Source organism: Idiotropiscis lumnitzeri, chromosome 4 (genome assembly GCF_059441095.1).
Source record: "Idiotropiscis lumnitzeri isolate Australia: NSW breed Sydney's pygmy pipehorse chromosome 4, RoL_Ilum_1.0, whole genome shotgun sequence".
Lineage (NCBI taxonomy): Eukaryota > Metazoa > Chordata > Actinopteri > Syngnathiformes > Syngnathidae > Idiotropiscis > Idiotropiscis lumnitzeri.
The window spans coordinates 24,512,490-24,540,336 of record NC_142394.1 but is presented as its reverse complement, the minus strand read 5'-3'; the positions used below and the strand labels follow the sequence as shown (position 1 = coordinate 24,540,336).

At 46.8% G+C, this 27,847-nt stretch overlaps 2 protein-coding genes across 4 annotated transcripts in view; one reads left to right on the top strand and one right to left on the bottom strand.

Moving 5' to 3' along the window:
• Nucleotides 1–27,847, top strand: part of LOC148338672 (uncharacterized) — a 33,241-nt gene that overhangs the window by 3,052 nt on the left and 2,342 nt on the right. For 2 of the 3 annotated variants that reach the window (XM_088293324.1, XM_088293322.1), the window contains one exon: nucleotides 429–1,231. In XM_088293324.1, the coding sequence (XP_088149450.1) occupies nucleotides 429–917 (489 nt within the window). In that variant the 3' untranslated portion in view covers nucleotides 918–1,231. The other variant, XM_088293323.1, reaches the window with a different exon arrangement.
• Nucleotides 11,849–26,148, bottom strand: tnfsf10l (TNF superfamily member 10, like). Its single transcript, XM_088294675.1, has 7 exons — nucleotides 25,758–26,148; nucleotides 19,081–19,224; nucleotides 14,193–14,229; nucleotides 13,998–14,105; nucleotides 13,742–13,890; nucleotides 13,560–13,670; nucleotides 11,849–13,490 (listed from the first exon to the last, which is right to left on the bottom strand). The coding sequence occupies exons 1-7, from the start codon at nucleotides 25,989–25,991 to the stop codon at nucleotides 13,305–13,307; spliced, it is 969 nt and encodes a 322-aa protein (XP_088150801.1). The 5' UTR covers nucleotides 25,992–26,148; the 3' UTR covers nucleotides 11,849–13,304.

Sequence of the window (27,847 nt, the reverse complement as noted above, 5' to 3'; positions counted from 1 at the left end):
TGGACCAAAGACTTCACTTGTCTTTGCGTTATGGTAGCCTAGCGTGATTTTCGAAGCTGTTTTGTGACTGGCGACAGCGACGCAGGACTGAATGAATTGCTTTAGCAGCTTTGTTATGTTGACATAAGCAAACTATCGAACGACTTGGAAGCGAATCAATGGAGCACCCTTGGTGCCAAAGCATGAGGAAAACAAATTCCGCTGCCAGGGGAAATGACTAAATGTATTATTGAGGTAATACACGGACGCGCGCGTGTATATATATATATATATATATATATATATAGATATATATATATATATATATATAGATATATATATATATATATATAGATATAGATATATATACATACCCCCAGAAAACGGGGCCCGTGTACACTTTATGTGATAGCTCCTTTATTTATTCACTGATTGCCCTTATTTTACAGGACATGGCAGAATCAATGACCGTGAGTACACCAAGACCCCAGTGGGAGCTGGGACAAAGAATACACTGTGTTATATTTTACTACAAGACAGGCTCGTTTAAGAAAACCCAGGACAGTTTCATCCATCTGTTCAAATGTGAAAAGGCTCCATCCAAAAGCAGAATTCAGAACTGGGTGGATCACTTCGAGAAGTATGGGACCGTGGAGAACCTCAACGCTGCCAGTGAGAACCGTCCGAGCCACTCGGGACGTCCCAAGACGCGAAGAGCCGAGCTGTTTGAAAGAGTGAGAGAGTCTCTCCAGCAGAGTCCGAAACGCTGTGTGCGTAAGCGAAGTCAGTCCCTCGGTATGTCCCGTGAGACTTGCAGGAGTGTGCTGGTGCACGATATCAGGGCTTACAGAATACAGAAGCTGCAGACCGTTACAGCCTCAGACAAGAATCAGAGGAGGGGAGAACTTCCGAGGCCGAGTGATCAGTCTCAAGACTGATTTTGAGTGGGCACCCCATTACCCGGATCTAAGCCCCCCTGATTTTTTTCTTTGGGGCTATCTTAAGGACAGAGTCTACGCAGGGAGTTGGGGCCCGTTTTTTGCAATTTGATACATAATTTATGTCATTGTCTACTTTGACATTTGTTCTTGTTTTACTTGAAAATGTAGGTTTAATTGATTAATTGAAGCTAATCAAATAAACATCTGTCATTTTCTGAAGTACAGTAAAAATAAAGCTTGTCATGAAGAACAAGAATATGTCAAATGTGTCGCTGAGTATTAATCCTGTTTGTATTTTGTGTGCATGCGCTGGGCGCAGGTTCCATCAGGTGTGTTCATTCACAGCAAGGCAGTGGGAGCCAACTGCTGGGCGTGGGCATGAAACAGCTGGCCTACCCACCACCGCGACTGGATGCTGTCCCAAGATTGCATAGCGCATAGCATATTCTGAGCCAGACGGCACACAGGTATTTCCAAACTCGGCCGCTAGAGTGCGCTGCTGCGTGACAATTGCCAACATGTAGTCAGCCTGCAGCAAGCGCAGAACACTTAGAAATCTTAAACGTCACGTGGCGTTTTGATGATTTTCGCTTTGAAGCGTTTCGGATGATGAGTGAATGGATGGTGTGAGGCAAACTTTAGTCAGGTTTCCCCCTGGCACGAGAAGCTTCCATGGAAAAGCAATTTTGACTGATAGGAGAATACAAATATAACAAAAGTTGAACGTTTTAAGATAGCTCACTGTTTATTTTGATAGTTTTTTTTTTTGCATTTAATAAGTTGATAACAAATATTTTTTGACTCAAATATTGGAGACAACTTTAAATGTTGGCAGATGTGACCCAAACAAGATCTCCCACTAGTTCTCGTAACAATTTTGTCACCAGTAAGTGCTATTTCTGACTGAATTATGTTTCTTTGTTGACTTTTCAAACTACTACTTCGCCTCTGTTAGTCGACAGCCTACAGTTTGCTGTGGTGGCCTCAATGTTTTGTCTCCTTGAGTTTTGCAGCCCAACTGTAATGTTGCAGGTTGTGCCCAAGTCACTCTTTTCTGTCCACAGGTATCCTGACCCGCATGACTATTTCCCCGGGTGGTGATCACGTTCGATCTGACAGGCAGGTGGGAGCACATCATGCCAATCATGGGCGCCACCATGACCAGCAAATTGGTCGCAGACGCTTTTGCTTTTGGACGGGTGCGAATGGACGAGGTAATCTGAATGCCATCTTTTGACTAGTGGGCTTGTATAAAACATATTCTTATGAGGAACATTTTTGTGTTGACTTCCCGTTTCCGTAAAGTAAAGAAGTATTTGTCCATGAGCATGAATCCTATTTGTACGTCTTCTAATATTGTGTTGACCGCGGGTGACCTTATTGGTCGGCAGGCGCTGGTGAAGTGCGCACGCTTCAGCGGCTTTCTTGTGGTCGTCTCCCAGCATTTGAAGAGGTTGGTGGGATTTGTGCTCCGAAGAGATCTGCTCATAGCCATGGGTGTGTGTATGTGTGTGTCTAATGTGCATGTCCGTGTGTCCACGTTGGCTACAAAAAGTCCCTTTGTGCTCATGCTTCATTCCAGATAATGCACGTCAGCGGTAAGAGGGCGTGGTCAGTGCGTCCCAGGTGCTCTTTTGACAGCACGCCCCCGCCCAGGTCCCTCACGCGCCCCCTTACCTCCGCCTCCAGGGCATCTTAGACCTCAGCCCCTTCATCATGTCCGACCGCACGCCCATGGGCATCTCTGTCGACATTTTCTGCAAACTGGGCCTGCGACAGTGCCTGGTCACGCACGACGGGTAAGCGCCCACACACACGCAAACACACAAGTAGTGGGGGCAGGACACACAAATACACAGACTCAGCGGCTTGGCCAATCCAAGCGATCCGTGCCAGCGGGTTTGAGTGTTGTGAAATGGGAGAGTAACATTTAAAATGACTTGTGTGCTATTCACTCACATTGTTCTCTCACAATAAGTGTTAGTATTGTTTTACAAGATTGTTTAAAGACCTTGAAAAACATTTTAAGTGCCAATAAATTCTACAAAAACATGACTGGGGAGGGAGTGTGGGAATTACTATCAATGAAAAATCTCATTTCCAAGAATGAAGAATGAAGTGCTGCTTTTATTCCCTTCCCAAGCAAACCAGGAAGCGAGTAGTGTAAATTTCATTTTTCTTGTTTATTTTCTGTTGTTCGTCAGTCATGGAAGTTAGTTGCTCCATACGAGGTGTGGAAGGCACAAAGCCAGACAGTCAACGCTTTTATTGTCACCATAATTCTCCCCAAAAGCACTTGAACGCTTCCCTTCCAAATCGGTGTGGTTTGGCCTGGCGCGTCGCGTGGTGACAAGTCCTCCCTCCCCTTCCCCTGCACGCTAGCTTGACTTCCCACTCCCGCAAAGGGCCTCCTGTGGCGGAGCGGTGTTGTGTGGCTTGGCCTCATTGCGCTTTTCTTTTGTCTTCTGTTTGTGTGGCTGTGTGCTTAGGAAGCTTCTGGGCATTATCACCAAAAAGGACATTGTCAATCACATGGCGCAGATAGCCAACAGAGACCTCGACACCGTTCTCTTCAAGTGAACGAGGCCAAATGCCTGCTTGGATCCCGTACTGCTTTTTTTTGACACATACGACAGTGGCAACGATTCGCTCTGTTTGGATGTCTGGGACCAGAAGAAAAGGAAAAAAAAACTCATCCCCAATGCCTTGTGGGAGCAGCCAGATGGAGGCCTCTGGAATATTTCACATCTGCTCCATTTTTTTGTTGTTGTCATCCTGCTTTTTGGTTCCATGTTAAGGAGTGAGCGGGCGTCTCTTCCTCCTCCTCCTCCTCATCCAGCCTACAGAGGATTTGTGAGCAGATAGAAGAATGCAGGATGTCAGCGAAGAAAATGTTCGAGGGTCTCGGGGCCTGCCCCGTGGCCAGACAGGACAAGGCCAGACAGAGCACTCCGAGTAGGGCCTGATGGATTCTCTCGCTGTCTTTCCTTCTCCTCCCAGGCTGCCGAGGCGTCCAGTGAGAATTAGAGATACGAGCTTGCACAAAGAACACGTTGAAGGAACGAGCAAAGAAAAGCAATCATGTTTTTTACTCTATGTCAAACGGTTCGCCCCACTAAATTATTTCTCTGTCTTCATTTGATGCCCGTCTCCCCCCCCCCCATTTCTTTGTCATACCTGTGAAGCCGAGGGCACTGAAATACGACAATTCATCCAGACTTCGATATTATTCGACACTATTGTAACACCTCTGAAGTCCCCTGGAATTCTGCATGCTTCCTCTAGTTATCCGCCTGGAATGTGAAACGCTGGTTGGCTTGCTGCTGTTCTTTGGGTTACCCCGGCTGGACACAGCTCGCGTGTCGGGTTGAAAGGAAGTGAAAAGTCAAGGAAAAGCTCCTCTCCCACGTCCGAACTCATCTGAGGAATTCCCCCAAACAATTTCCGATTGATGTGTTTAGCCATGTGTCCCTTTTAATGACTTGAGGCCATGTTGTCATGATAACCGTTCCACTGCATTTTTGAAAGGGCGTTCGACTCATTTTCGACTTCTGCTTTCCCTCAAAGCGCCATTAGGACTAAAAACTAAAAATGATATCTTTCCATCTGCACAGTTACCACTGCGTTTCATTGTGGCACGCACACATGTGGACAAAATTGTAAATGAATGAAAAAGGCTCAGTGATCACGACATTTTTTGGAGGGAAACTGACTAAAGTAATAAATACAAATGCGTGGTGGAAATAAACCATTGAAAACCGGACATGGTTTTCTTTTTGTGGTCCAACATATTTATGCTGAAAGAAACTCATGAAAGTGGCCCTAATCCTCACCCTTGCATAATGTTTCGGTGGCCTCAAACAATTTGGGTAAATCAAAGAGACTGTGGCACATCCCGACAGCTATTGTTCATGAATAAAGTGCTCCAACCATGTCAGGTTTGAACGGCGTTTTCACTAGACGCCTGAAGATGTTTCAGCTTTGCATTTATGATGCTGTAACTTTCATGATAGGTGCAGCTTTCTTCTTTTAGGACACCTTTTTTTTTGTGGTTCAACAATATAAACAAAAGCTACAATCATCATTGAAACTACTTGTAAGTGGTGAGACAGGAATTTGCTGAAATGCGTATTTGCTTATACCACAATGGGAAAATGTTCTTGTGACGTTTGTGGCTTTTTCAAATACTGTTGGACATGTGGGAGTGGAGCCGAAACATCTTGAGACGTCTGGCGAACGTATGCTTCAACCCTAAACGTTTGAGCACTTTGCTCAAGAAGGCTGAGCCAAAACAGCTGTCAAGACACAATTCAAACAGATACTCTATAATGTGGAGCCATTTATTCCGATGATTAAGGATCCGAATGACAAAACGGAATGAAAATTCTCCATATAAACACTCCAATCGGCTGAAAAAGGCTGAATCCGAATGGAATTTTAATCGGATTCACATTCTTATTACATGCTAATTTATATTACACCATATGGAAAGCGATTTGTTACAGCTCCATCTGTTGTGAAATGCGCTATAAAAATACATTTTTATTGTATTGTATTCCTTTTGCCAATCCGAACGAGCGTCATATTAACAGCTAAATCGGAATCGCCGGGCTGCGTCCGTTCTGCGCATGCTCCGTTTTGACGTAAATGCGTAGTGACGTCGTCGAACACGCACTTTAAAATGGCAGCTTTTTAGCGGCGCTCGTCTGCGCTACGAGAACTTGTTTTAAAGTACTGGTAAGTCGTTTTTATAAAGTGCTTGCGTTAATAAAAAGTGTTCAAACAATCGCGAATACTGTAAACGGGCTGGAACACGGCGGGTCTGATGAACAGGGTGGAGCATGTGGACAGCGGATCGGAAACGACCACGTCACATGTAAACAGGTGACCAGAGATCTTCATTCGAAATGATTTCAATCAGAAAGACCAAAAAAAAGTCTCCAAGTGAACCTACACAGTCCCTACGACACAGTCCCCTCCTAAAGTATTGGAACAGCAAGGTCAATTCCTTTGTTTTGGTTGCATACTAAAGACATTTAGTTTTCAGATCAATAGATGCATATGAGATGAAAAAAATCAAGAATTGCAGCCTTTACTTCGTGGTACTTACATCTAGATGTGTTAAACAACTCGAAATGGAGACAGCATGTTTTGTTTGAGGCCGTCTGCTTTTCAAGTGACGAAAAATATTCAAACTGACATAAAATGAGCTTAAAGTGAATAACATTAAGGTTTTGGTCGCATAACCCTTTCTTGCAATGACTACATCAAGCCTTGACTTTCACCAGACTGTTTCCTTCTTCATTCAAAATGATTTTCCAGGCCTTTACTGCAGCCTCTTTCAGTTTTTGATTCTGGTAGTTTCTCCTTTGAGTCTCCTCTTTAGGAAGTCAACTGTATCCTTGGGTTGGGTGATTGTCTTTTATTCAATACACTACAATACAACTTCCACTTCTTCCCCCTCAAAATCGTGTGTTGTGTTGGCAGTGAGTTTTGGGTCATTAACTTGTTGCATGATGAAGCATCTCACAATTGGTTTAGAATTTTTCTCTAAATTGCCTTGCAAAATTGTTTTTTTAGACATCTAAATTCATTATGCCTCAGGTTACATCATCAATAAAAATTGCACATGAAGGAATATACATGCCATGCCACAAGATGCAAGCCAATTGGCGTCAAAAATAGTCAGAAGGTCAGATTGGGTTTTGCGAAGAAGTAGATGAGCCACAAAAGTTTTGGAACAAAGTTTTATGGACTGATGCGACTATATAGTGGAGATAGAAAGGATTTGCTTATGAATCCAAAACATTCATGCTCATCTGCGAAGCATGGTGTCGGTCATGTCATGGCTTCCCGGGCTTACATGTCTTCATTGATGATGTAACTCCCTGGGACACCCCCCCCCCTTGCTATTTCTGTTAGACCACAAATGCAAAGTAGTGCCCAGTTTTAATTTTTTAATTGTTAGTTAAATTGTGTTAAAACTTTTTTTCCCCAGTTTTTAATGATTTTAGTCATGGGAAATTGTGAAATAGTATCAAACTATTGCTCAGCCTGATAAGAAGTGATTTGCTTGAATGTGTTTGTCAAAAGGTATGAGAAACGGCAAGCATTGGGACCGATTTTCTCGCCAAATGAAAACAAATGAGAAACATCAAATATCCCCACTTGATTTGCAAGTGCGCTTGATTTGCAAACGCTCTGGATCAGTGCCGACACCTCGTCGCAATCTCTGCGTGAAGGTATTTGTAGAGTGCGGGAGGGCGCCTGCGGAATGTGTGCGGCGTCTGACGACTGACTTGTATTCCCGCGCCCGCTGACACTTCACATGGGGCTCGAGTTACCCACCTGACTTGCTGTCACACGCGTTGCGCGCCTCCCCCGGCCCCACCTCGTCACACTGCACTTTCACTCGGAGATCTTGGAGGGCTGTTGCACAATGAGCAGAGGCCGTCCCGGGTTCCCATGGCCGCCGTCATTGTCTGGGCGGTATTACAAGGCGCTCAAAGCGTTTGCCTGCGCCAACGCCAATTCAAGGAGTCACCCTACACCCCAAAGTGTCACATCACCAACACATGACGCGTGCGTGCATATTTGTGCATGCGTGCGTGTGTGTGTGTGTGTGTGTGTAATGCAACCCGAGCCACTGTGCAGTATTGCCTGCGTGCCCTCCAGGCCTCACCTGAGGTGCTTTCCCACAGCTTCAGTCGCTCACATAACGCAATGACGCCGCTGACCTTTGTCGCCAAAACTTGGAGAAGTGTCCACCCGAAGCTGCCTTTGTGTTGTCGCTTGAAATCATGCGGAAAACCTATTTTGTCCCACGGGAGAATGATGCTTGTGTTTCTAACAAGAGCTTCTTGTTTTTGGGGTGTGAATATGACGTCAACAAAACTTTCTAGGAGGCAAGAGATGCTCCCTTGAATGGCCGTCTGCGTGTATGGTCTTCACGACTCGCGCACTTGTCCGCATTCCCAGGCGGTTTTGGCTCTGGCTTCCTGCGACCGAGCCTTTTGTGGCTCCATGAGGAGGGGGAGGCTTTTCAAAGACCTTATCAAGCGCCCAGTAACGCTTTATTGCATTGTTTTAGGTGCCCTGCCAGGGATTGCGATAGCATGACGATAGCGCAACTCCCACTGCTTTCGCAATGGCCGGTAGTCAGGCCAGGAGTGCCGCAGCATAAGTATTGTTGTGTGGCTTCCAGCCCCTGAATCTTGCCTGGCCCCACTTAGTCTCTTCAGGATGTTTTGGGATCTCTGTGTGTGCGTGTGCGCACACTTTCTAAAAGTCATTTCCTGATTTGCTTAAAGGAAAACAGTGCAAAGCAGCTAATAATAATAACGTGAAAGCGCCGGTTGCTGTTGATAACTGACAATGTGTGTGAAAATGTGAGATGGTGGGACTGCGGCTTAAGAAGGAAAAGAATGCCGCTCCGGAGATAACATTTGCACGGAGGTGACTGCGCGCAGGATGGGTGGCGAAGGTTCAACAATAACACTCGGCCTTTGTTCAAACATACAATAAAGACGTCGGGCCATCGAGACGCACTTTCAACAGATGTCACCAACCCGCTGAAAGCCAAGACCACCATCACAGGCATTCTTTCGCTACAATAGAAAGCGCAACCTCATATCAGACACAGCTGTCGAACAGGCTAGATAATCAGAAACATTATCGTTATTATTATGATGTGACCTTTGTGTTGAAATGATTTGTTCCGTGCAAGCGGCTGCTGGCTGAATGTTGCCCTCATGCGATTTGGCCAGACGTCTGTGGATGTTTAAAGCCAGCGCTGTGTCCGAGTTAGCGTCTGCGCTTCTAAATCAGCGCCACTCGCTCACCGCGACCTCCGCGCTCGCTACATCCTCAACGGGCCATCAAACTGCAGGGAGCTGGACGGCGCAGTGCTGAGATCCGCGTCACGCTGCTTCTGGCTAACGCCGCTTTACTTCATGTTTTTTTTTTTTTTTTTTAGCCAGCAGCCGCAGTGAGCAGCTTGCATAATTTCAAGCAAGTGGAGTCAAGTCATGACACGGGTGAAGCAAGTCACACGTCAAGTCTGACGACACTCTGGCTCAGTCGTAACTGATCTTTGTGCAGTCACAATCTGTACTTCTTAGTGAGACGCTCGATTAACTCATTTGCATCACATTGTTTGGGAATGGGCCCAAAAGAGTCATGTGTATCGTCTTCTTTGCCAACGAAAGGCCTCAGTGGCATTTGCTTTCTTCATGTTTGGCCGGCAATTGGTGAGCTGAACTTTTAAGTTGCCGCCCATTTGTCTTTGTGGCTTTTCTCGTGACGGATTTCAATTTCGATGTCTTAGTTGTTGCGTGAGTTCTTGTAGTTGCAAATCTTGCATGCTGCCATTCTCGTTTCACCATTTTGCTCAGAAATGGTCAAAGAAATTGCCAAGCTGACGTGACAACAAATCACGTTGCCGCACATCTTGAAAATGCTGATTTTCAAATGTGCTTCTTGAGCTGGTCGCCCATCGGGGCTTTTTGTTCTTCTTCCAATGCGCTCCTCATCTAACACTTTTGCGGCCAAAGGCAAAGAGGCGTGCCTGAGCACTTTTGTTTTACGCTCCAAATGACACATGTTGACATTTTGAGGTCATGTCGTGCGAATGCGAGCGTATGGCTCGGTGTTGGGCGTTGTAGTGTCGTCAAAGGAGTAAATCAAGTCCCGCTTCAAAGCTGAGATCTCCGTGGCCAAAGAACAAACCTTCATATTTCCTTCCAAACGCCAAAGAAGAAAACAAATGAATCGAAGCATCTTTGGCACCGGCCTGCTTCTAATCCGGCATCTAAGCCCTCGCACCGCTTATTGATTGGCTCCATGTCCGTGCGCAGCGTTTTTACGACACCGTAAAGAAAAGCACAACATTCCTATTTAATGCTTGCGTGACCGTGGGCGGAAACATCTAAGTCGAAGGCCAACGGCAGGCGACGCGATTGTCGTCAGTCGGCCCAAAATATGCCCCGAGCTCCCGAAGCCAACCACAACGTGAAATCATGCACTTGATCAGTTCCCCTTTAAGAACGGTGTCAGGCTTGCGGCTCGAGGGCCCGATCCGGCCCCTTGCATCATTTGAGGGGGCCTCCCGATGCACAAGTTGTCTACTTCATATTTCTTCTCAAATGGATTTGTTCTTTTCATTTTGGCAGACAATCTGCCGTTTTTCTGCCAATTTGACCGCAATTAATTTTTTTTTAACCACGTTCCTTCCCAATAAAAATTGAACAATAGTTATTATAATTGTCTGCCATCATTTCTCATGACTTCTGCTTGCAAATTGTATTTGTTTAAAAAAAATACAGCCATCAATTATGAAATGCTGGGGAAATGCCTCTTAGTAGTACTGTTAGTAGTAAGCACACCCTCGTTTAACTGGAGACAGAAATAAGTAATTGAATGGAAGTCACACCTGCCACCATTTAAAATGCCACTGAAGTTCAAATGTTCTGGTTGGCTTTTCCTCACAGTTTTTGTGTCACATCTTACAGTACACAAGTCTCCCATCATCTCATCTGGGAGGGACCTCATTTTTCAGTCAAGCGAAGGGGCCAAAATAATTTTTAGTGTGAAGACAGCCGTCATTAGGTGGTGAAATATGACCCAACTAAATTGATGACAAGATGAGAAGACAACTGGTCAAGGAAGCTGGCGAGAGGCCTGAAGCAACATTGAAGGAACTTGAGGAATTTCTGGCATGTACGAGCAGCGTTTGACAACAATCACCTGTCATCATCACGCCTTTGGTCGGGGTGGCGAGATATCATCTTACAAAGAAAAGGAAAGATCATTGAAATCACCCAAACAGGTGTGTTTGGGTCTGCTAAAAATATGTCTGGGCTTAGTTGCCAGGATTTCGAAAGGTCAACGCTGCTCAAACATCAAACGAATGTTTTAGTTGACGTAGGCTGTGGAGCAATGTGATGCTCCAGGAGCCTTTGTCAATGTCGGAGTTGGCGGATAGTTTCAGAATGCGGTCAGTGCTAAAGTAAAACCGTCGGGCTTCTGCTAAATTGCAAAAAAGGTCTGGACGATCCTACGAGAACAGCTGAACTTTATTTGGGGGGAAATTTACGTGGTGTCAGCGTTTGCGCTGACTCCGTGAATGTGAATGTATTTGTTGGCTTTACTTTTACTTTCCCTCTCGTAAAGACTGAAAAGAATTACAGGTTGCGGGTCAGAAAATATCTTATCACGGCCTCATTTATTTTATATTACAACAACCTGACCTGGAACAGGGCTGTTAAGACATAATTCTTTTTGTTCAGCCCACTGACGGAAAGCAAAACAACTCTGACCCGTGACGAGTTTGATAGGCGTGCTTTCGGAGAATAAGGCAACAAGAGGCAGATTTGACGCCATGCGAGTGTGATTTGATGCCATGAGAAAAAGAGCGCTGAGATTGTTTCACAAGCCCGGACGCACTCTCGTGGAAATGCGATCTTGGGCACATCGTGGGGAATGTTGCTCCAATGTAGCCGTGCCATGTCGGGGCAGCACCGGGGCGTGGACTCTGGCCTTTAAAGGCCTTCATTTTCTCCAGATTGCTAGATGGATAGAGACTTTTTAGGGCAGTGACGTGGCCAAAACAAACGATACATTGCAGTGGCATGCCAAACTCAAGCTGGGCAAATGTTCACTCACGATGACAAACAAGGCTGTAATATCATCCAGAGCAACAGGAAGCTGTTGTTCCCTCTGCTGCTTCATTCCATCCATTCTGCTCCCTCCCGCGGTGAACTCGTTTTCAAGAAAAGACGAGCATTAGTGGACCTGCGGAAAGTTCTCGCCCAACCAGCTCACGTATCCGTCCGCAGCCCAAATGTGGGACGATTCTTTCCGGAAGCCACTTGGCATTTCCAGCAATGGCAAAGGGAAAAGGGAATTCGTCCAAAAGGGGGACCACATTGGAACAGATTGCTCTGGTGTTTTCCACTTTAATCTGCCGTGTTGGATTGTCTCATTGCAAACGTGCAGCGGTGATGCGCTCACAATATTTCAACACTCCAAGACGAATACAAAGGATGGCGACCAAGTCGGCCCGCCAGTAGTGACAATCGGCGTATAATTGAAAATTAAATTAAATCTTGACAAATTGGGTGAAAATGAGGGGGGGGGAAATACTCTGGAAAAACAATCAACAAATAGTATGCAGGTCCTTTAGTGACTTGTGGAGACGTGTCTGTGTTTGACCTCGACTTTTGTCTGAAGCGAGCCCCCTACAACAAGCCACGCACACACAAAGTTGCAAAGTCTAGCCAGACAGCGTGGCCAAATGTGTGCGTTTGTGTTTATGCTGGCTGATGATGTGTGTGCGTACACGAGCTGGGGGCAGCGTGGTTTGCGTCTGTAGATGTCCTCCTCCTCCTCCGCTGTCTTTCCTTTAATTTGCTGGACAAACTATTTGGCGGCGTCCAAATGAGCAGCAGATGCTCCGGCTTGGATCTACAGTCAGCAAAAAAAAAGTTTGCACGTGTTTACCTACTGCACATTTGGAGTCGCAGCTCAGACGTGATGCATGGCGCACTTGCAAAGTTTTTCTACCTCACACAAACTGCACGTCCACCAGCATCAACTCACATCAATCATGTCCTGACTTTAAAAGCCCCCACAAAACCTGTTTTCATAAATTTTTTTCTGCTTTATTGAGTACTGGACATCGTCCAAAGGTTTGATTTGTGTATAAAATGTAAACTTTAGTGAAACTAGTGCAAATGGTCCACGTTGGGCTTTGCAGGTTATGCAGGAAAGACCAGGTTGTACTATTTACACGGGAAAGAGAAAGAAAGCGAAACTGGTCCGGCTGCTGGTGAGCCTCAACCGACTGTTTTTTTTTCTTCCCTTCATCATCTGGCTCAGTCTCCTCCTCCTCCTCTTCATCACTGTCCTCCCTTAAAAATGTTCTCAGTGAGAACCACAAGTGGCTTTAAACCGTCAAAGTAAAGTACACATGGATGACTTTTCATATCACCACCCTTCACTAATTTGGATGCACTTGTACACAATAGTCCTTGCACGTGGGATTTCTGCTCCGCATTCCTTCAACGTTTTATTGTCTGTACATTCTTCGGTCCGGAGTCCAAAATTTTGGATTCCCTTGCAAGACAAGCAGCAGACTCATTATTGCTTAAAAAAAAATCTTCCCGGAGGATAAAAAAAAATGTTCATCAGCAGCAGCCTTGTGTCTTTTGCGCCCTTAGTGGTTTTCTTTGGCTCAAAGAAGTTGTCAGGACTTTGTCCCGCCTTTTCACTCTTGTTGAGTTCCACTCTGGTCGAGTGTTTCCGCGCATCCTTCCGAGCAAAGCGAGAAACTCGACCTTCTCTGGTTTGTGGATTTTTCACCAGCCTCCCCCGTCACACCGGTGCTCAGAGGTCAAGTCTGAAGGCGCCGAAGTAGCTGGAGGAATCGTCTGCGTTGAGCATAGTCGGCGATGAGACGGAGACAAAGAGTTCGTCGCCGGCCCTCAGCTCAAAGAGTCCTCCTTGGTAGACGGAGTGGAGGGCGTACTCTGCGTCGGGCGCCCAGCACTTAGTGCCGACCCCCTTCAGAAGCTGGCGGGAGGAAGCAAACGGCGTCAGCACGGCGAGCGAGCGGGCCGGCCGGCCGGCTGGCTGGCGTACCTGAATGGGACTCGGGTAGGACGTCTTCTTGTAGACGCACTGCACCAGCTGGTGGCTGACGCTTCGCTGGTCCACGTCCCCGGTGGCGGGCGACGGGTAGCGGAAGTACACCTGTGACAGACGTTTGGGCGGCTCACGGAAATGTTCAGGAAGTAGACGCGGCAAAAGGAAAGGAGGCTCACCTGCGAGTACAAGTAGTAGCGGCCGTCCTGGGGAACTCGCAGCCTGCCGTTGGTTAGGGTCATGTTGTGCAGGTGAGCGCCCAAGCTCCTATTGGCCCACGAGCGCACCATGTGGCGGCAGGACTGGTGGAGTCCCGGCTGAGGGTACCCTGTTTGAGGAAGAAGGCCAAGTGAGGTCTCGTCTCATCTGAAGATTCCAGTCCCAATGGCTTCCAAATGACGTGTCTTGGAGCCACCACTCTTTCCAAGTACTCACCTTGCGAACTGGTGTCCCGCAGGGTCAAGTGGGCCGAAGGCCTTTGGACAACTGAGCTCAAGAACTTTGACCCCGAGTTGTTGAAAGGGCGAGGCATTGTTCTGGCCACTGAGATTACATGAAGATACAGCAGGTGCATAACAAGCGGTGACTCGGAAATTACGTGCGCGTCTGCGCATGTGTGTGCGCGCTTACCCATAAAGGTTTGTTTGGAGATGATGTTTTCAGTCACCTGGAAAAAAAAAGAAAGTAGAAACAACTTCTATGAGCGCCTGTGTGGCCATTTCAAACTTTGACATCTTAATACAGGTAAGTTGCTGCATTCTTTCAGATGTTTTCTCCTCAACTTGGTTAATTAAAATGTATTTAGCATATTTTCCAGACTGTAAGTCGCTTTTTCCTAGATTTTGAACCATTCGGCTAATACAACGGTGCTGCTTTTCTGTGGATTTTTCTTTCACCGGTAGGGGAACTCTATAGTTCAGAAAATACGGTAAATATTTAATTTTTCTTGGGTCTGTTCTGTTTTAATTAGCAAAGTTGTTGCTGTGTTAAAAGGCACTGTTTTTGTACCTTTCTGTGCTTGTATATTGGCCCCTCCCCCTACAAAAAAAAAATATATATATATATAATTTTCTTCCCATTTATCTCATGAAATAAGTTATGAATGGATTTGTTGGATTGTAATTGAAGTAACAACGTTTTCAACACTGACATGTTCTCGTGACCCCCTATTATTCGTGCATCCATCAAGCCTGCTCGACAAATCGTGCAAAGTCTTTATTTTCCTGCGATATCCTACTCCATGGCGGTTTGATGTGGCGCGCGTCTTCTCCACGGGCCGCCATCTGTTTCTTCTCTCCCGCTCGCTCCGTCATCGTCAACTTCTAAGTGCAGCGGGCGCTCAGCTCCCCGACAGCCCGGCTGGTGTTTTTACTCCCTGTGACCGTCGTGTCGCGGGGTGTCCCGGAAGCGCGCAGGCACGCCTTGTAAATCAGGCTGATGGATCTTGAGTTGTTTCCTTGGTCCGTTCTCCTCATGTTTTCCCTCTCGCTCCCATGTTAGCTGTTAGGTGCCACTGAGTCCCTCCTGCTATTAATCTCCCTGAAAGGCCCTAAAAAGCGGAATGTGATGGATGCCAAGTGAGCTCATGCTGACCTGAGGTGGTGTTGTTAGCAGCTGGCCAGCTTCTCCCACAGCTGATAGTCAAGCTGCAAATTGGACTCCATGCTTCTGGCTTTGGATGTGTGTATTCAATGTACCTCACACAATGCCTGCGTGAGTCCTCGCTTGGTGGGTGGGTCAGGTGGAACTCTCGAGTTGGAATCATCCCGAAAGGACAAAACAGAGCTGGGCCAGTGGCGGTTGAGTTGGTTGTTGCAGAAACGCTGAAAGGCATTATGAGTCCCACCTCGAGGATGCAATGACACCACCCCCTCCCCCCATAAAAAAAAAAATTGTGTGCTGATTATCTCTCTCACTTTATGTGTCAGAAAGGTCATTCAATGGATGCTCTGCATGTCGCATAAAAAAAGAATATAAAGTGATTCCAAAAACCGATCCCCCTGCTTTTCACAGACTGGCCTTGGCGGAGATTTGAACGCTCAAGTCCCGTCTTGTGCTCACCGGTGCCGTCGCTCCCTACTGGCAGCCGTTGTGGCCTCCTGCACATGTTTGTGCAGTCTACGGTCTCGCTCGGCCGAGCATGTCCGTCTGGGCTTCGCGTTCCTCAGGTCCTGAGAGCAGAAAATTGCCTCCTCACCCGTGAGGAAAAAAGGAGAAAATTGGCAGCACGTTTGTTTTTGTGCGAACAAATGAGCTTTCTATCCTCTTGTAGGCCGCCGGGGGGCTTGGTGTGATTCCCGAGCGGCGGGTTGTCTGTCGTCACTAGCCCTAACAAAGCGCGCGGGTATTTAGCGGATGGCCAAAGAGTAAAATCCATCAAAAGACTAAAAGACAGAAGCTGCGTTTCGGTTTACATGGATACGAATGCCTTCATCAACTCGTCAAAGTTTATGAACAAATGCTTTTGAATGTATTTGCAAATCTGCTCAGCATCTGGATTGAGCTCGCGCCTCTCATAGTTTACCATCAAACTTCATCCGGATCGCCTCGTGTGCACCCGCTTGGAGAGATCGCAATCGGGTGATCAATCTTGGATGGCAGACTTTGTGGTGTCCATTTGAGAACGCGTCCAAGAAAATACAACGAAACCGAGACGTCTCAGTATGCTTGCTCACATTTTTTCTCGATTCCTTGATTCTGTGCCCCCCTGACAGCAAGACTTGTGCCTTTTTTTGTAAGGGTCTTGACCTTGTGGAAAAGGACTTCCTGAGCATGTGGCACCCATTTGTCCCTCGCACCGTTAAGACGGCGCGAGCTCGTGGCGCTTTGCTTTCTGCCCGCACGGACACATGCCGACTAAGAAGAACAAGAATTACAACCCAAAGTAGATGTTGACTTTTTCCACAAGATTTGTGTTTGGACCTGCAGCTCAAACGTGACGGCACCGCTCTTGCACCGGCAAAACTGTCTGCATTCCTTCTCTTGCTGTTTATTCAACAAATGAGCCTTTCAACTGTGCTTCCAGCGTGACCTCTCCACACCAGCGTTTCTCATCCCGCAACCTCTGGAACCTCAAGCTGCAATCACAATAAATTAAAAAAAAAAAAAAATCAAATAAAGCGTTCCGGCGCCTTGCGCAAACCCAAATTACGGCACTCCGTCGGTGCACCACTCGGCCGCCATTAGCTTTTTGGGCCGTGCACTGCGGTCTTTTGTTTGGAGGACATGTGGACTCCTGGATGGAGCGGGGTCAGCTTTCTCCCAGAGAGCTCGTAAATACAAGCTGTGGAAAGGAGCTGCCGCCTGCTGGTTTACAATTTACTGGATTAAGTGTCGCTCGTGTCTCTCAAACAGGTGAATTGAGAAAAGATACAAAAGCAGTGGCGGCGGCGGGGGGGGGTCGCATGGGCACTGTCAACCCCTGCCACTCGGAAATATGCTTTTCCGACAGGCCAAATCATTTATTTTGGAGTATTTTCAGATTCACAGGAATTTTTTTGCACCTTTTTACAGTGGAGAGAAAAAGATTGTAGATTTTGGAATGAGAGGAAGGATGAAGGACGTTTTTGGAGAGGGAAAGAGAAGGAGGCCGGCTGGGATGTCAGGACGAGCGACAAGCAGGCACATGAAGGAACCTTTCTCCTGCAGATTAGTGGGAGCTGCAACCCAATACTTGAATACGTTGCTTACACTCGACAGGCCTGGGCCGGCTCGCTCTGTGTGTGTAGGTGTGTGTGTGTGTGTGCGTGTGCGTGTGTGTGTGGGGACGGCAGGTTGATGATTAATTAGCCCCTGCAACAGAGTTTCATGATATGGAGGAGGAAGCAGGAATGCACAAAAGTCTTTTCTCATCAAGCAAATCATTTAAGGTTCACATGCAGTGCGCTGAGAGAGTATAAAAATATAAACACAGGAATTAAGTTTTATAGTCGTCTTCTTCTGACACGTTGACAATCAAGTGGAAAAACGTGTCATGGTGAGCTCAAAGGTTCCACTGGATGCTCAAGTTTATTTATATCAGCTTCCCACTTTGGGGAAATTCCTTTTCTGTTGCACGCATGGTGTGGAAGAACAAGGAACTCGAACAAAACGACAGCCTCTCCGCATGTGAGTGCGATCAGGAACTGAAAAGATGAATTCCTGGCATTCAACAGTCCCCACGTGATGACGCAGACATCGTCATCGTCGTCATCGTCGTCACGGTGATCATGAGCTTACGAGCTAAAGCCAAAGTAAGGAATGCAATAACTTGGAAGAAGGTGACAATCGCTCCGCCGTGACTTGAAATAAGACCCGAATGTTTTGTCTTATCATTCTGCTGCGATCGTGTCGATCCAGAGTCCTTCTCTTTGTTAGCGTTGCGATCCCACAAACATGGATGAGGTCATTTCTTCTTCAAGCAAAACAATTGAAAGTTTTGCTCGATGAGGAGGATGAGTCACGTGACCACATTGACACTCGGCACGTCTGGCCTCATTTCTAGCCAACGCTTAGCTCTGTGGCATGGTGCCCTCGTCAAATTCTAAAAGTTGTCATGAAGCGGCTGTGCTTTTCAAAGCGATGTCATCCTTTGACATTGAAAGAGAAACGATTGTCCGCTCTTTTTCTCGTGTCGCTCTGTGATGTCATAAGAAGACGCTATGAAAATGGACTCCCACTGGTGTTGTATATTCCCACGCTGTTTCTGTGCGTGGCTTTGTCGTGTTTATTGCTCTGGTCCTTTTACACGTGGGTCACTATAAAAAATCTGTATTTGGTGTCTGCTATGTGACCTCTTTGCAAAGGTAATTGTTCTTATTTTGCATCAGGTATTCTTGGGATTAGAGCCCACTCTTTTTTTTTTTTTTCCCCACACCGCCGGCGTGCGTGCTGATTGAAAGCATGTTTGCCTAAAAACTGAACTTCCACACAGCCGTCCGTGTTAGCGACTTGGCTTCGGGCGACACTTATGTCATTAAATTAGTGTTATATGAGCAGCTCGTCATCCGCTTGTCGTCTTGTCACTCGCGCACGTCATGAAAGTTGCGTTCTAACCAAACAAGTTGAAAAGAAAGCCAAAGCTTATCATCTTGTGTCGGCGCCGTCCGCGCTCTCTCATCAAATCTAAAAATAGCATCAGGTCGAATTGAGCGTTGGCTGGCGTAACCCTCCTTTAGTCCTCAAGAGCCTTCATATTTGATTTGAAGAAGCGAATGAGGGCAAGCGCACACACACACACACACACACACACTCTCAACGCAAACTAAGCAAAAAAAGAAGGTCAACGATGTTTATGTGTGAGTCATGGTTGGCACCCTGACAGAAGAAAAAAACAATCTCCGTCCGTTTGCAGTCAGCAGCAAGACAACGCTGCAAGCAAAACATGCTAGCTGCGTTCGCGCTTGCAATTGCCTAATCACGTTGATTTGGTCAAGGCGATATTTGCCATTTCATTTTGAAATCAAGCACACATCATGTGTTATTCCGGCCGCCCCTCGAGGACGCCCACTTCTGATTCCGAGTTGTTTTGGGGCCTTACCTTGGAGATGTAAGCTTTGATGCCTTCGGCCAGCTTGATGCAAGGTTCTCCCAGGAGCTGGGCCAGCTGCTCTGGGATGTCCTGGTCCAGAGCGTTGAGTAAACTCAGACATTTGAGCTCCTCGGTCACCCCCTGACTCCGCACCTGCACGCACAACGCCAAGAAGAAACCTCATCCGTCATCTGGACAACAAATTAGAGAAAAGCCCGCTAAAGTCAACATGTGAGCGCTGACGATGCGTTTCAGCAACCTGACTGTGTCAATGATCATTTACAACAAACTTTCTCTCTTGGAAAACTCCCCCCCCCCCCTGTGATGCTTGGGCCCGGGCTGAGTGTGCGGCTAATGACCGCGCTGAGCCAGCATGAGCAAAGATGACACACTTGGTTTTCTTTTCATGTTTTGCTGGCTCGCCTGTGGAAATGGGTCAGCATGGTGTCGGTTATTGGGTTTACGGGAAAGGTTCAGATTCTACGAAGGCGCGTCATTGGGAGTGACTTGTGCACTAATGATATTCACATGGCGTGTGTGGCGACCAGCTCGGGAGGAACACAGATGTCTCCGTCTTTTCAGACCTTTCTTCACTTCGTATTCAGTCATCTGAGATTGTCCTGTTCCGACAAACGGCTTCTTTTCGGTTCGTGAGGGGCCTGTCTGTCAGGACACGCTAGAGAGATTCAACTTCATTGTTTTGCTTGGACTCCCTCCCAAAGTTCATTTAGAGGTGCGAATGAGCCACATTGTCGTGGTCAGGAAGTTAGCATTTGCTTTTTTTTTTGTCTTGCAACGGGTATCCCGCTCTGCTACTCCGCCGGATGAGCAGCGTGCACCGCTTGCGCTACTTGAAGCGCTAATGCAAAACAGGTGCATTGACTGGAAACATTTATGTTCTCATCTTTTGACCTGAAAGTGCTGACAGTGGAGTCCAGGGGCGGGGTCACGTCCGTGTGGTTTGCCAAAACAGCCTCCCTGCTTTCCAAATGTTATTCCGTCCGTACAGCGTCCATTCACCTCGACAAGGCCAGCGGGGAGGGTTTGATCTATGGTGGGATAGGCAGCAGAAAAAGGCACTCGACCAAAAAAGAACATTTTGAGGAAGAGAACCATTACTGGTTGTCAAACTGGCAGCCAGCGGGCCCAAATGTGGCCCTCCACATCAATTTAAGGAGCCCACTTAAGTCGATTCAGTGTGTCTACTGAAAAGATTTGTTCTTTTCATTTTGCGACAGAATTGTTTTTGTTCACTATGATCGACGCCATTAATGCACATTTCAATTATTTTCTGTTACGCACGTGCAGGAAGAAAAAATATATATTTTGCGCCCCCTCCAACTCTCCACTGTCTATAAAATTATACACATGCATAAAATTAGATTCTTTTTCAAATGAACAAAATAAGGATTTAGAGATCAATTTATAACAAAGAAAAACTTTTAAGGTTTTTTAATCTGTGTCCTCCTTTGTTCTTCATCCCTGTTAAATATACTTCTTGAGGGCTTGTTCACTGCACTTCACATTTGCTGGTCTGTGTGCTTTCGGTGTGCATGCCCGGTGTAAAAAAAAAAAACACCTTAGACCATGAGTTCCAAACTCCAATCCTCCAGGGTCGCTTCCCTACATATTGCTGTAACAAACCTGATTTAAAAAAAATTCTCATCAGCAAGCTCTGCAAATGAGCCTGACAACGATCCTGATCATGTGACTGAGGTGTGTTGCAGCAGGGAGAGATGGAAGAGGCCCTGGAAGACCGGAGTTTGACAGCTATGCCTTAGAGCTAATACTCCCTGCGCACATTCTGACAATGAGAGCACCACTGCCACCTACTGTAGTGGATGTGCTATTACAAAAAAAACAAAAAAAATGTTCGCATCCCTCTGGCATCACATCATGCCCTCCAGGGCCCGCCGCCTCACTATTTGAAAAGGACTGCATGTAGCGCCTTGTGTGCTTAATTTGGAAAGTGAGTTTAGTTGTTAGTTACATCTTCCTCTGCTTCTTTTTTGTCCTGTGGATGTGGATCGATCATGCCAAGACTCGTTCATTCAAAGTCTCTTTGTACTCTCAGAGTGAAGATCTACAACGGAGCCTTTTGTTATGATATATATATATATTTTTTTTTAGTGGATGAGTAAACCATTCAGAAAAGACACTTAGAAACTTTGACGTGCCGGTGGACGCTGCAGGTTGAAGCTGTTTTTTTTTTTTTGCCACCGATTGATTGATGGATTGAATTGATTGGAGCGATTAATGCCATTTTGAAATTTTCCACTAGCGCTGTTAGCATACAATGTGTGGCTGCTGACTGGCGCCAAACCACTTCTAACTTTGTCCTCCCACTGGGAGCGTTTCCCTCCTTTACTTTTCCCATCAACAACTTATGTCTGTGGCTGTGGAGTGGCCGGAGTTCTTTTTCTTCCTCCTCTTTTTTTTCCCCCTCTCTGTATCACAAGAACTGCCCTGAGTAGTCGTCCGACTCTGGCGCACACCTGAAAACTGTGCTGAACTGTGGAACGTAGTTAGCCTTTCCTTTGTCTCCCACTGGTCTACTTTTTTCCCCCCTATACACTGATGGGATGTCACCATGGCAACCAGAGCAATCTCACATGAAGGCTGTACGGAGCAGCTCTGACTTTCTCAGGAAGTGAGGAACAATACTTCACTGTTCCCACCCTGCATGTGTATTGTTGTTGTGCGTGTGTGTGTGTGTGTGTGTGTGCGCATGTCAGTGCCAAGTGCACTAATAACGCGCACGTTACACGTCTAAATTTAGAGTCTTTGCCTGGTCTGTCCCTCCGGCCTGCAGGATTTGAGTAACGTGGCCCCTCTCAACTCTCTCTAATCCTCTCAAATGAGAGCTGTGCACTGCCAAACACACACACACACACACCCCCACACACACGCCTTGCTGCGCGCTTTCCAAGCAGCCCTCAGAGATACAGTATACTTTTCGGGTTTTGGTGTCCACCGAAGGCCGGCCAAAAACAGGCTGGATGGGGGATGGAGAGGGCGAATGAACACACACATATAAGAACACGCGCACACACGCGCACACACGCCCGCATGTGCGTGGCCGCAGCTGGACTCATGGCATAAATCGCTTTGGCCAAAGAGAGAGAAGCTCAAATGTTGAGGTGACAGCAAAGATGGGAGGAGGTCCAACATGGCTGCGTCATGTGCACAGAGAACCTTCCAGAATCTCCGACGAACAGAAAAATATCTTTTTGTTTCAAGTTAAAAAGTTGTCAGAGTGTAATGATGAGTTGTTGGATGGTCGAGCTGTGTTATTCAATCTTGGGAGTGTCTGGTCCAAATGTAGCCTTTTTTTTCCCCCTCGACTGTGGAGAACCACTAGAGGGTTAATCAATGGCGCTCCATCATCAGTGCCGGTAACGAGCTGTTGGACGAGTGTGTGTGTATGCCGAATTCCCAGTAGAGACGCTTCATGTGGCGCACACGTGTCTGCGTTGCGTGTTTAATGAGGCTCCAGCGAGCGTCCGCGCCGACTAAGGAATGCTGCGAGCGGCCAAACCGGTCTCAAGATGTCTTTTGTGTGCACCTGTGTGCTTGTGAGCACACACACACACACACACACACACACATGACCACTCCCGGGCCTTGGCGTGCTGACCTCTAACTCGCCATTGTCTGAGCCACGCTGCTCTAGATTCTGTCTTGTTTTGATGGAGTCGCAGGGCGGACTTTTCTTTTGTGGCCATCAAGATAATGATTCATATCTGAGGCTCAGGGCCAAAGGTTGGTGTACGCTTCTGGTAAACGGGCCGTGAACAAGGAAATAGCTAACAAATGGGTCAGGACTTTTTTGTTTGTTGCACACCAGTGGCGTGGATTGAAGCAAGCGCATCAGAGATCTCGTATTGAGTGGCAGTGCAGTGACATCCTTTGTGCTTCTGTCGCCTGACGCTGGTTTGTTCATCCGTGATTTTTTTTTCTTCTTTTTTTCCTGTCTGCCGCGACCCTTGTGGCTGCACAAATGAGCTGGTCGTAAATATCCTCAACTCAACTCTACTGTATTTATAAAGCACTTTAACACAACCACCGCTGTATACAAAGTGCTGTACAAAAGTGTCATACAACAACAAACAATGAAACTAAATTACAATAAAGACAGTAAAAAGCACAACAATAAAGACCAAAAACCAAATCTCATGTTGAGTCATAAGCCAGAGAATAAAAATGCGTTTTAAGATGAGTTTTAAAGATGGGAACTGAGGGGCCTTGCTTAACGTTATAGTGCGAGGTCATTCCCATGCAAGAGACCGACAACGAAAAAGGCTCGATTCCCCCCTGAGCCTTCGCTTGGTCCTCAGACCTCAAGCAGGTGCGTAAAATGGGGCAGAAAATAATAGAATCTTAAAAAGAATTCCAAAATGTACAGGGAGCCAGTGAAGGAATTTGGGATTTATGCGCTCCCCTCTTATGAGTACCAGTCAAGAGGTGAGCAGCAGTATTTTGGACCAACTGGAGACGCTTGATGGAGGATTGGCTGAATCCGGAATGAAGTGCATTGCAGTAATTCAGCCGAGATGTGACAAAGGCATGAATTACTATTTCAAAGTGCTGTTGAGAAATGAGATATTTTACCTTAACCAGCTGCCTAATACGAAAAAGATGGATTCAACAACAGCACTAATTTGCCTGTCCAATTTAAAATCATGACCCAAGTTTGAGACTTGTTGGCTTTAGATAAGGAGCCAGAGGGCCCAAGTCAGCAAGAAGAGAAGTACAAGGGCCACTAGGACCAAACATCCTATTTTCTGTTTTCTTTTCCTGCCAGCACTCCCGCCACATGGTTGACCGAAAGTGCAAAGTGCTGGTTCAACGTGATTGGCTGTGTGCCACCTGACACATTTGCGAATGCCCCCCCCCACACACACACACACAAAGTGACAATTGCACTTGTTTGCACCGGTGTCAGCGTTGTAAATCTGGCTGAGAGCCTTTATCAGGGCTTGTTGACGGACGGAGGGAGCAAACAAAGTGATAGCACGCACACACACACACACGCACACACGCATGCATGCGCCAATAGAGCTTCATACAAGGAATGCAAGTAGTCAGATTTAATAACATCATGTGTGGAAGCTTTTTGCTCTTGTCAAATTATCGTGATGTTTCCCACTTTTCTAGAAAAGCTGGGAAGGTGCACTACAGATGGTTTCATTTTGCTGACCGAGAAGGCCAAGTTGTTGATGGGAATGACAATCAAGTACAAATGCGTTATTTTAGGTGCTCGTTTTATCTATTCCGTGGTCACGATTGAGTGATTTTATTTCTACAAATTAGCATTTTGTGTGCCGATTCTTCAATATTGTGGGCGCAAGTGGCCATTTTTTTTTATCACCCTTCATTTATGGTCGGAACACATACAGGCCCGCCAGACGCAGACAGTGGAGAAAAAGCCTTGAGTAGTGATGTCATTCACCTCCAATTTGTTCCAATGAATGATTCTCCCAAAACTGCTTCCTTTTGCTCTCTCTGCATTTATTTTAATGGTCGCTTCCATGTTGGATCATTTGTTTTTACGCCGCTCACGTCAAAATATGCCGTGATGTGAACACGCTCGTGGTTGGGGAGCGCTAATGTTTGTCTAAAAGGCTTCTCGTAAATGTTCGATGGAATGTTCTTATGTCACAATGTGGTTTGCTTATGTGTGGAGGTGCCGCTGCTGCCCCCGCTTGCCTTTCCTCTGGACACTTTTTAAGCAAGTCCGTTGCAACGTGTGTTGCTCGAAAGGACTTTTGTCTGGCCTTTGTAGCAAACCTGCTACTTTTCCCACATTTGGTGGCCCACTGCATTTGTTTGGTTGCAATGCTGGCAAATTCCTGCTTGTCTCGTGTTGTTGCTCTCCATGGGCTGCCCTTGTTTGTTAATAGAAGGGGGTACATTCAGACGTGGGAGGGGGGGGGGGTAATTCCCCCAAACACACATGCTCAGGCCTCATGCATTTCATGAGGCCCGAGCATGGCCTGAAAACAAGTTTGGGGCTGAATACACAATATGTGCACTGTTATTTAAAGAACAAGTTTTTTCTGTGTGCTCCTGAAGATAAGTGCATGTGTCCACTTGAATGTGACTGAGCTTGTTGTCATTTTGTCTCTTTGCAGTCAGCGAGTTAGAAAGCATGGCGTTGGGCTTTTGGCAAATTAGCACTGTGCTTGGAATAATAAAGATAAAGAGGCTGATGCGAGCGTCCCCTTTGGGGGTCTTATCACGTCACATGCGCCCTCCGTGTAATGAGGAGAAAAACAAGATCGTCCTTATCCTCTGCAGCCGCGCCGCTGATGACCGAGGAGGGTCTTTTCACAGCTGGGCTCATCTTTGGAAATGTGTGAAATGTTGCTTGCATGGGAGGGGGCGGACGGGGTCGGGGGGGGGGTCGTAAGACTCTGGCATCAAATACAAAATGGCACATTTTGATTGCTTTTGCCTGGCCGAGAATGCTTCCAGATGGAATCTGCACCTCTACAAACTTTTGTTTTGATTGTTGCTGTGCAGTAAGGAGCATACTGCTGTGATTAGTTCCATAAATAAGCTCCAGTGCGGGAGAAGACATCTTATTATGACTTCAGGAGAGAAAAATGTCCGAAGCAGCAGTGCATGTTTCACTCGAATTCTTAAGTGCAAAGTGTGGAAGTGAGAGTTGCAGAAGTTCTTACCTGCGAGATGGACATGTTCAGGTAGACAAAGAGCCCCGTGGTGGAGGCCACCTGCAGGACCACCACCACCGCCACCACGAGGGCCACCCACATCTTGGACGGCGCTTCTCGCCGCCCCGCGCCGCTGCCGGGCCCCCCGGTCGGAACCATCATGTAGGTTGTGGACTCGCTGCTCACCGATCGGAAATAATCCTGCTGCTGCTGCTGCAGCTGCTGCTCGCTCGGGCTGGCCATGGCGCCCACCGCGCATGGAACCCAGGGAACAGCGACTAAGCTCACGCTAAATGTCCATGCAAGAGGACCCCCGGCTCAAAGCGGGAATGCGGCCATGCCTGTTGGAGTGGACGAGTGGAGCAGCCTGCAGGACGAGGCGGCGAGCAGCCGCGGAGGGGCTGGCTTAACCTCTTTGTCACCCGGTGGGAGGGCGGGGGAGGAGGAGCAGCAGCAGCAGCAGGGAGGCCTGCAAGCAAACAGCTCGACAACTTTTCCACCCTCTTCACTCACTCGGTGAAAACCTGCTTTCTTTGTCGGGTATGTTTTGCCTTCCCGCTTTCGAGAAGCAAGCGTGTCAGACGGCTGGTTGTATTTAGGTCACAGCACACATTTCTGTCATCACTTGAGTTTTCTTTTGGAAGAAATCAAGATGATGGATGACGTCTTGCCATATAAACTTCTTTCATACTGGTTGATTTGAAGTAATCCCCTAAATGAAAAGACGTCGTTATTTGTTGACTTTATTTCGTTGGCGTTTGTTCTTGAATGCAGCAGAATTGAATTTTGAATTGACGTGGCGTGCGATGACTTGGTGGTTGCGAGTTATTGAATGGTGAAAAAGGTACGTGATCATGACGCTAGATAAAATGGCTTGGGGGAATTTTGCAATTGTTGTTGGCGAACGGGTGGCTTGACGTTGTCAGCCACGAGTCCCGACTTAACATCATGGGACATTTTGCTTTTCAAGAACCTGAAGGGCGAGTATGAGCAGTGTTAAGCCTTTCTCCTCATGAAAGGTTCTGGTGAAATCACTCGATGCCGTGTCGGGCGGCTCGGGAAGCTGAGATTTTGAAATGCAGCCATTTCTTGCGAAGGACAAAGACAAAAAATAGGGGGGAAAAGGTGACAGAAATCATGATTTAGAAATAATTTTAAATTAGGAGTTATTGTTAAATCTGCCAGTGCTTCCGGCGCAAGGTCCGACGTCTCGACTGAGTTGAAACGTGCGCTCGAGTTGTCACGCGTTCAGCGCAGAGAAGCCAGGCGAGCTGAGCCAAAAACATAATGCAGACGCTGATGATGTTTTGGATGGTGAGTGTGTGTTTGGAGTCTGCAAGGTCGCACGCCGGACCGCAGACACACTCAACAAGACCGCGCTCAGCACCTGCGACGACGCCTCAGGTGTTTGCTGGTCAGGACGGAGAAAACATGTTGATTTCCAGAGATGGGATCAAATCTTAAAACCTTCAAGTCTCAAGCAGGTCACTTTGTCTTGGACAAGTCGTCTCCCAAAGCAAGTTGGCTTATCAAGGCAGTATCTTGTCTGCGCAAAGACAGAAGACCAATAAAGTTGAATTATAAAATGTTTGTATGCACAGCAACTCATCTCATCTCAAGTCATGTCCGAAATCTTGAATTCCTCAGTCCGTGTCATGCGTCAAATTTTTCTGTGTCACAAGTCATCAAAACAGTGACTCATCCTCATCGTTCCTTTTGTCGTGCACGCCTAATTTTTCTGTCTAATCAGCAAAGAAGATGCAACTACTTGTGTAAATCAAAGCGCGCAATCTTTATCGGCACAACTTGTCAGACTTAAACTTGGTCTGACTGGAATCACAGCCTCCTCCGACTGCTGCACGGACAAACTTTGGCCACTAAAGCGCTATGCAAGATAATCATGCCAAACTGGAGCATTTCATTTCAGCAAAGACCTGTCTCCAAACGTGATTCTGAATTTCTTCTGTAGCATTAAGAGATCCCCCCCCCCCATGATCGGATGTTCAAATACTTAACTGGGTCCCGAAGATAGCTGCATTCCCTATTATTAAACATGTAGGAACCTGCGGAACCGACCCAAGACCCGACTGCTGCCGATT

Coding starts and splice junctions, on each gene's coding strand:
- tnfsf10l (XM_088294675.1), bottom strand. CDS start 25,991: ATGGCCAGCCCGAGCGAGCAGCAGCTGCAGCAGCAGCAGCAGGATTAT. Junction 19,225..25,757: donor TGAACATGTCCATCTCGCAG/GTAAGAACTTCT, acceptor TTGTGCGTGCAG/GTGCGGAGTCAGGGGGTGAC. Junction 14,230..19,080: donor TCAAAGCTTACATCTCCAAG/GTAAGGCCCCAA, acceptor TTTTTTTTCCAG/GTGACTGAAAACATCATCTC.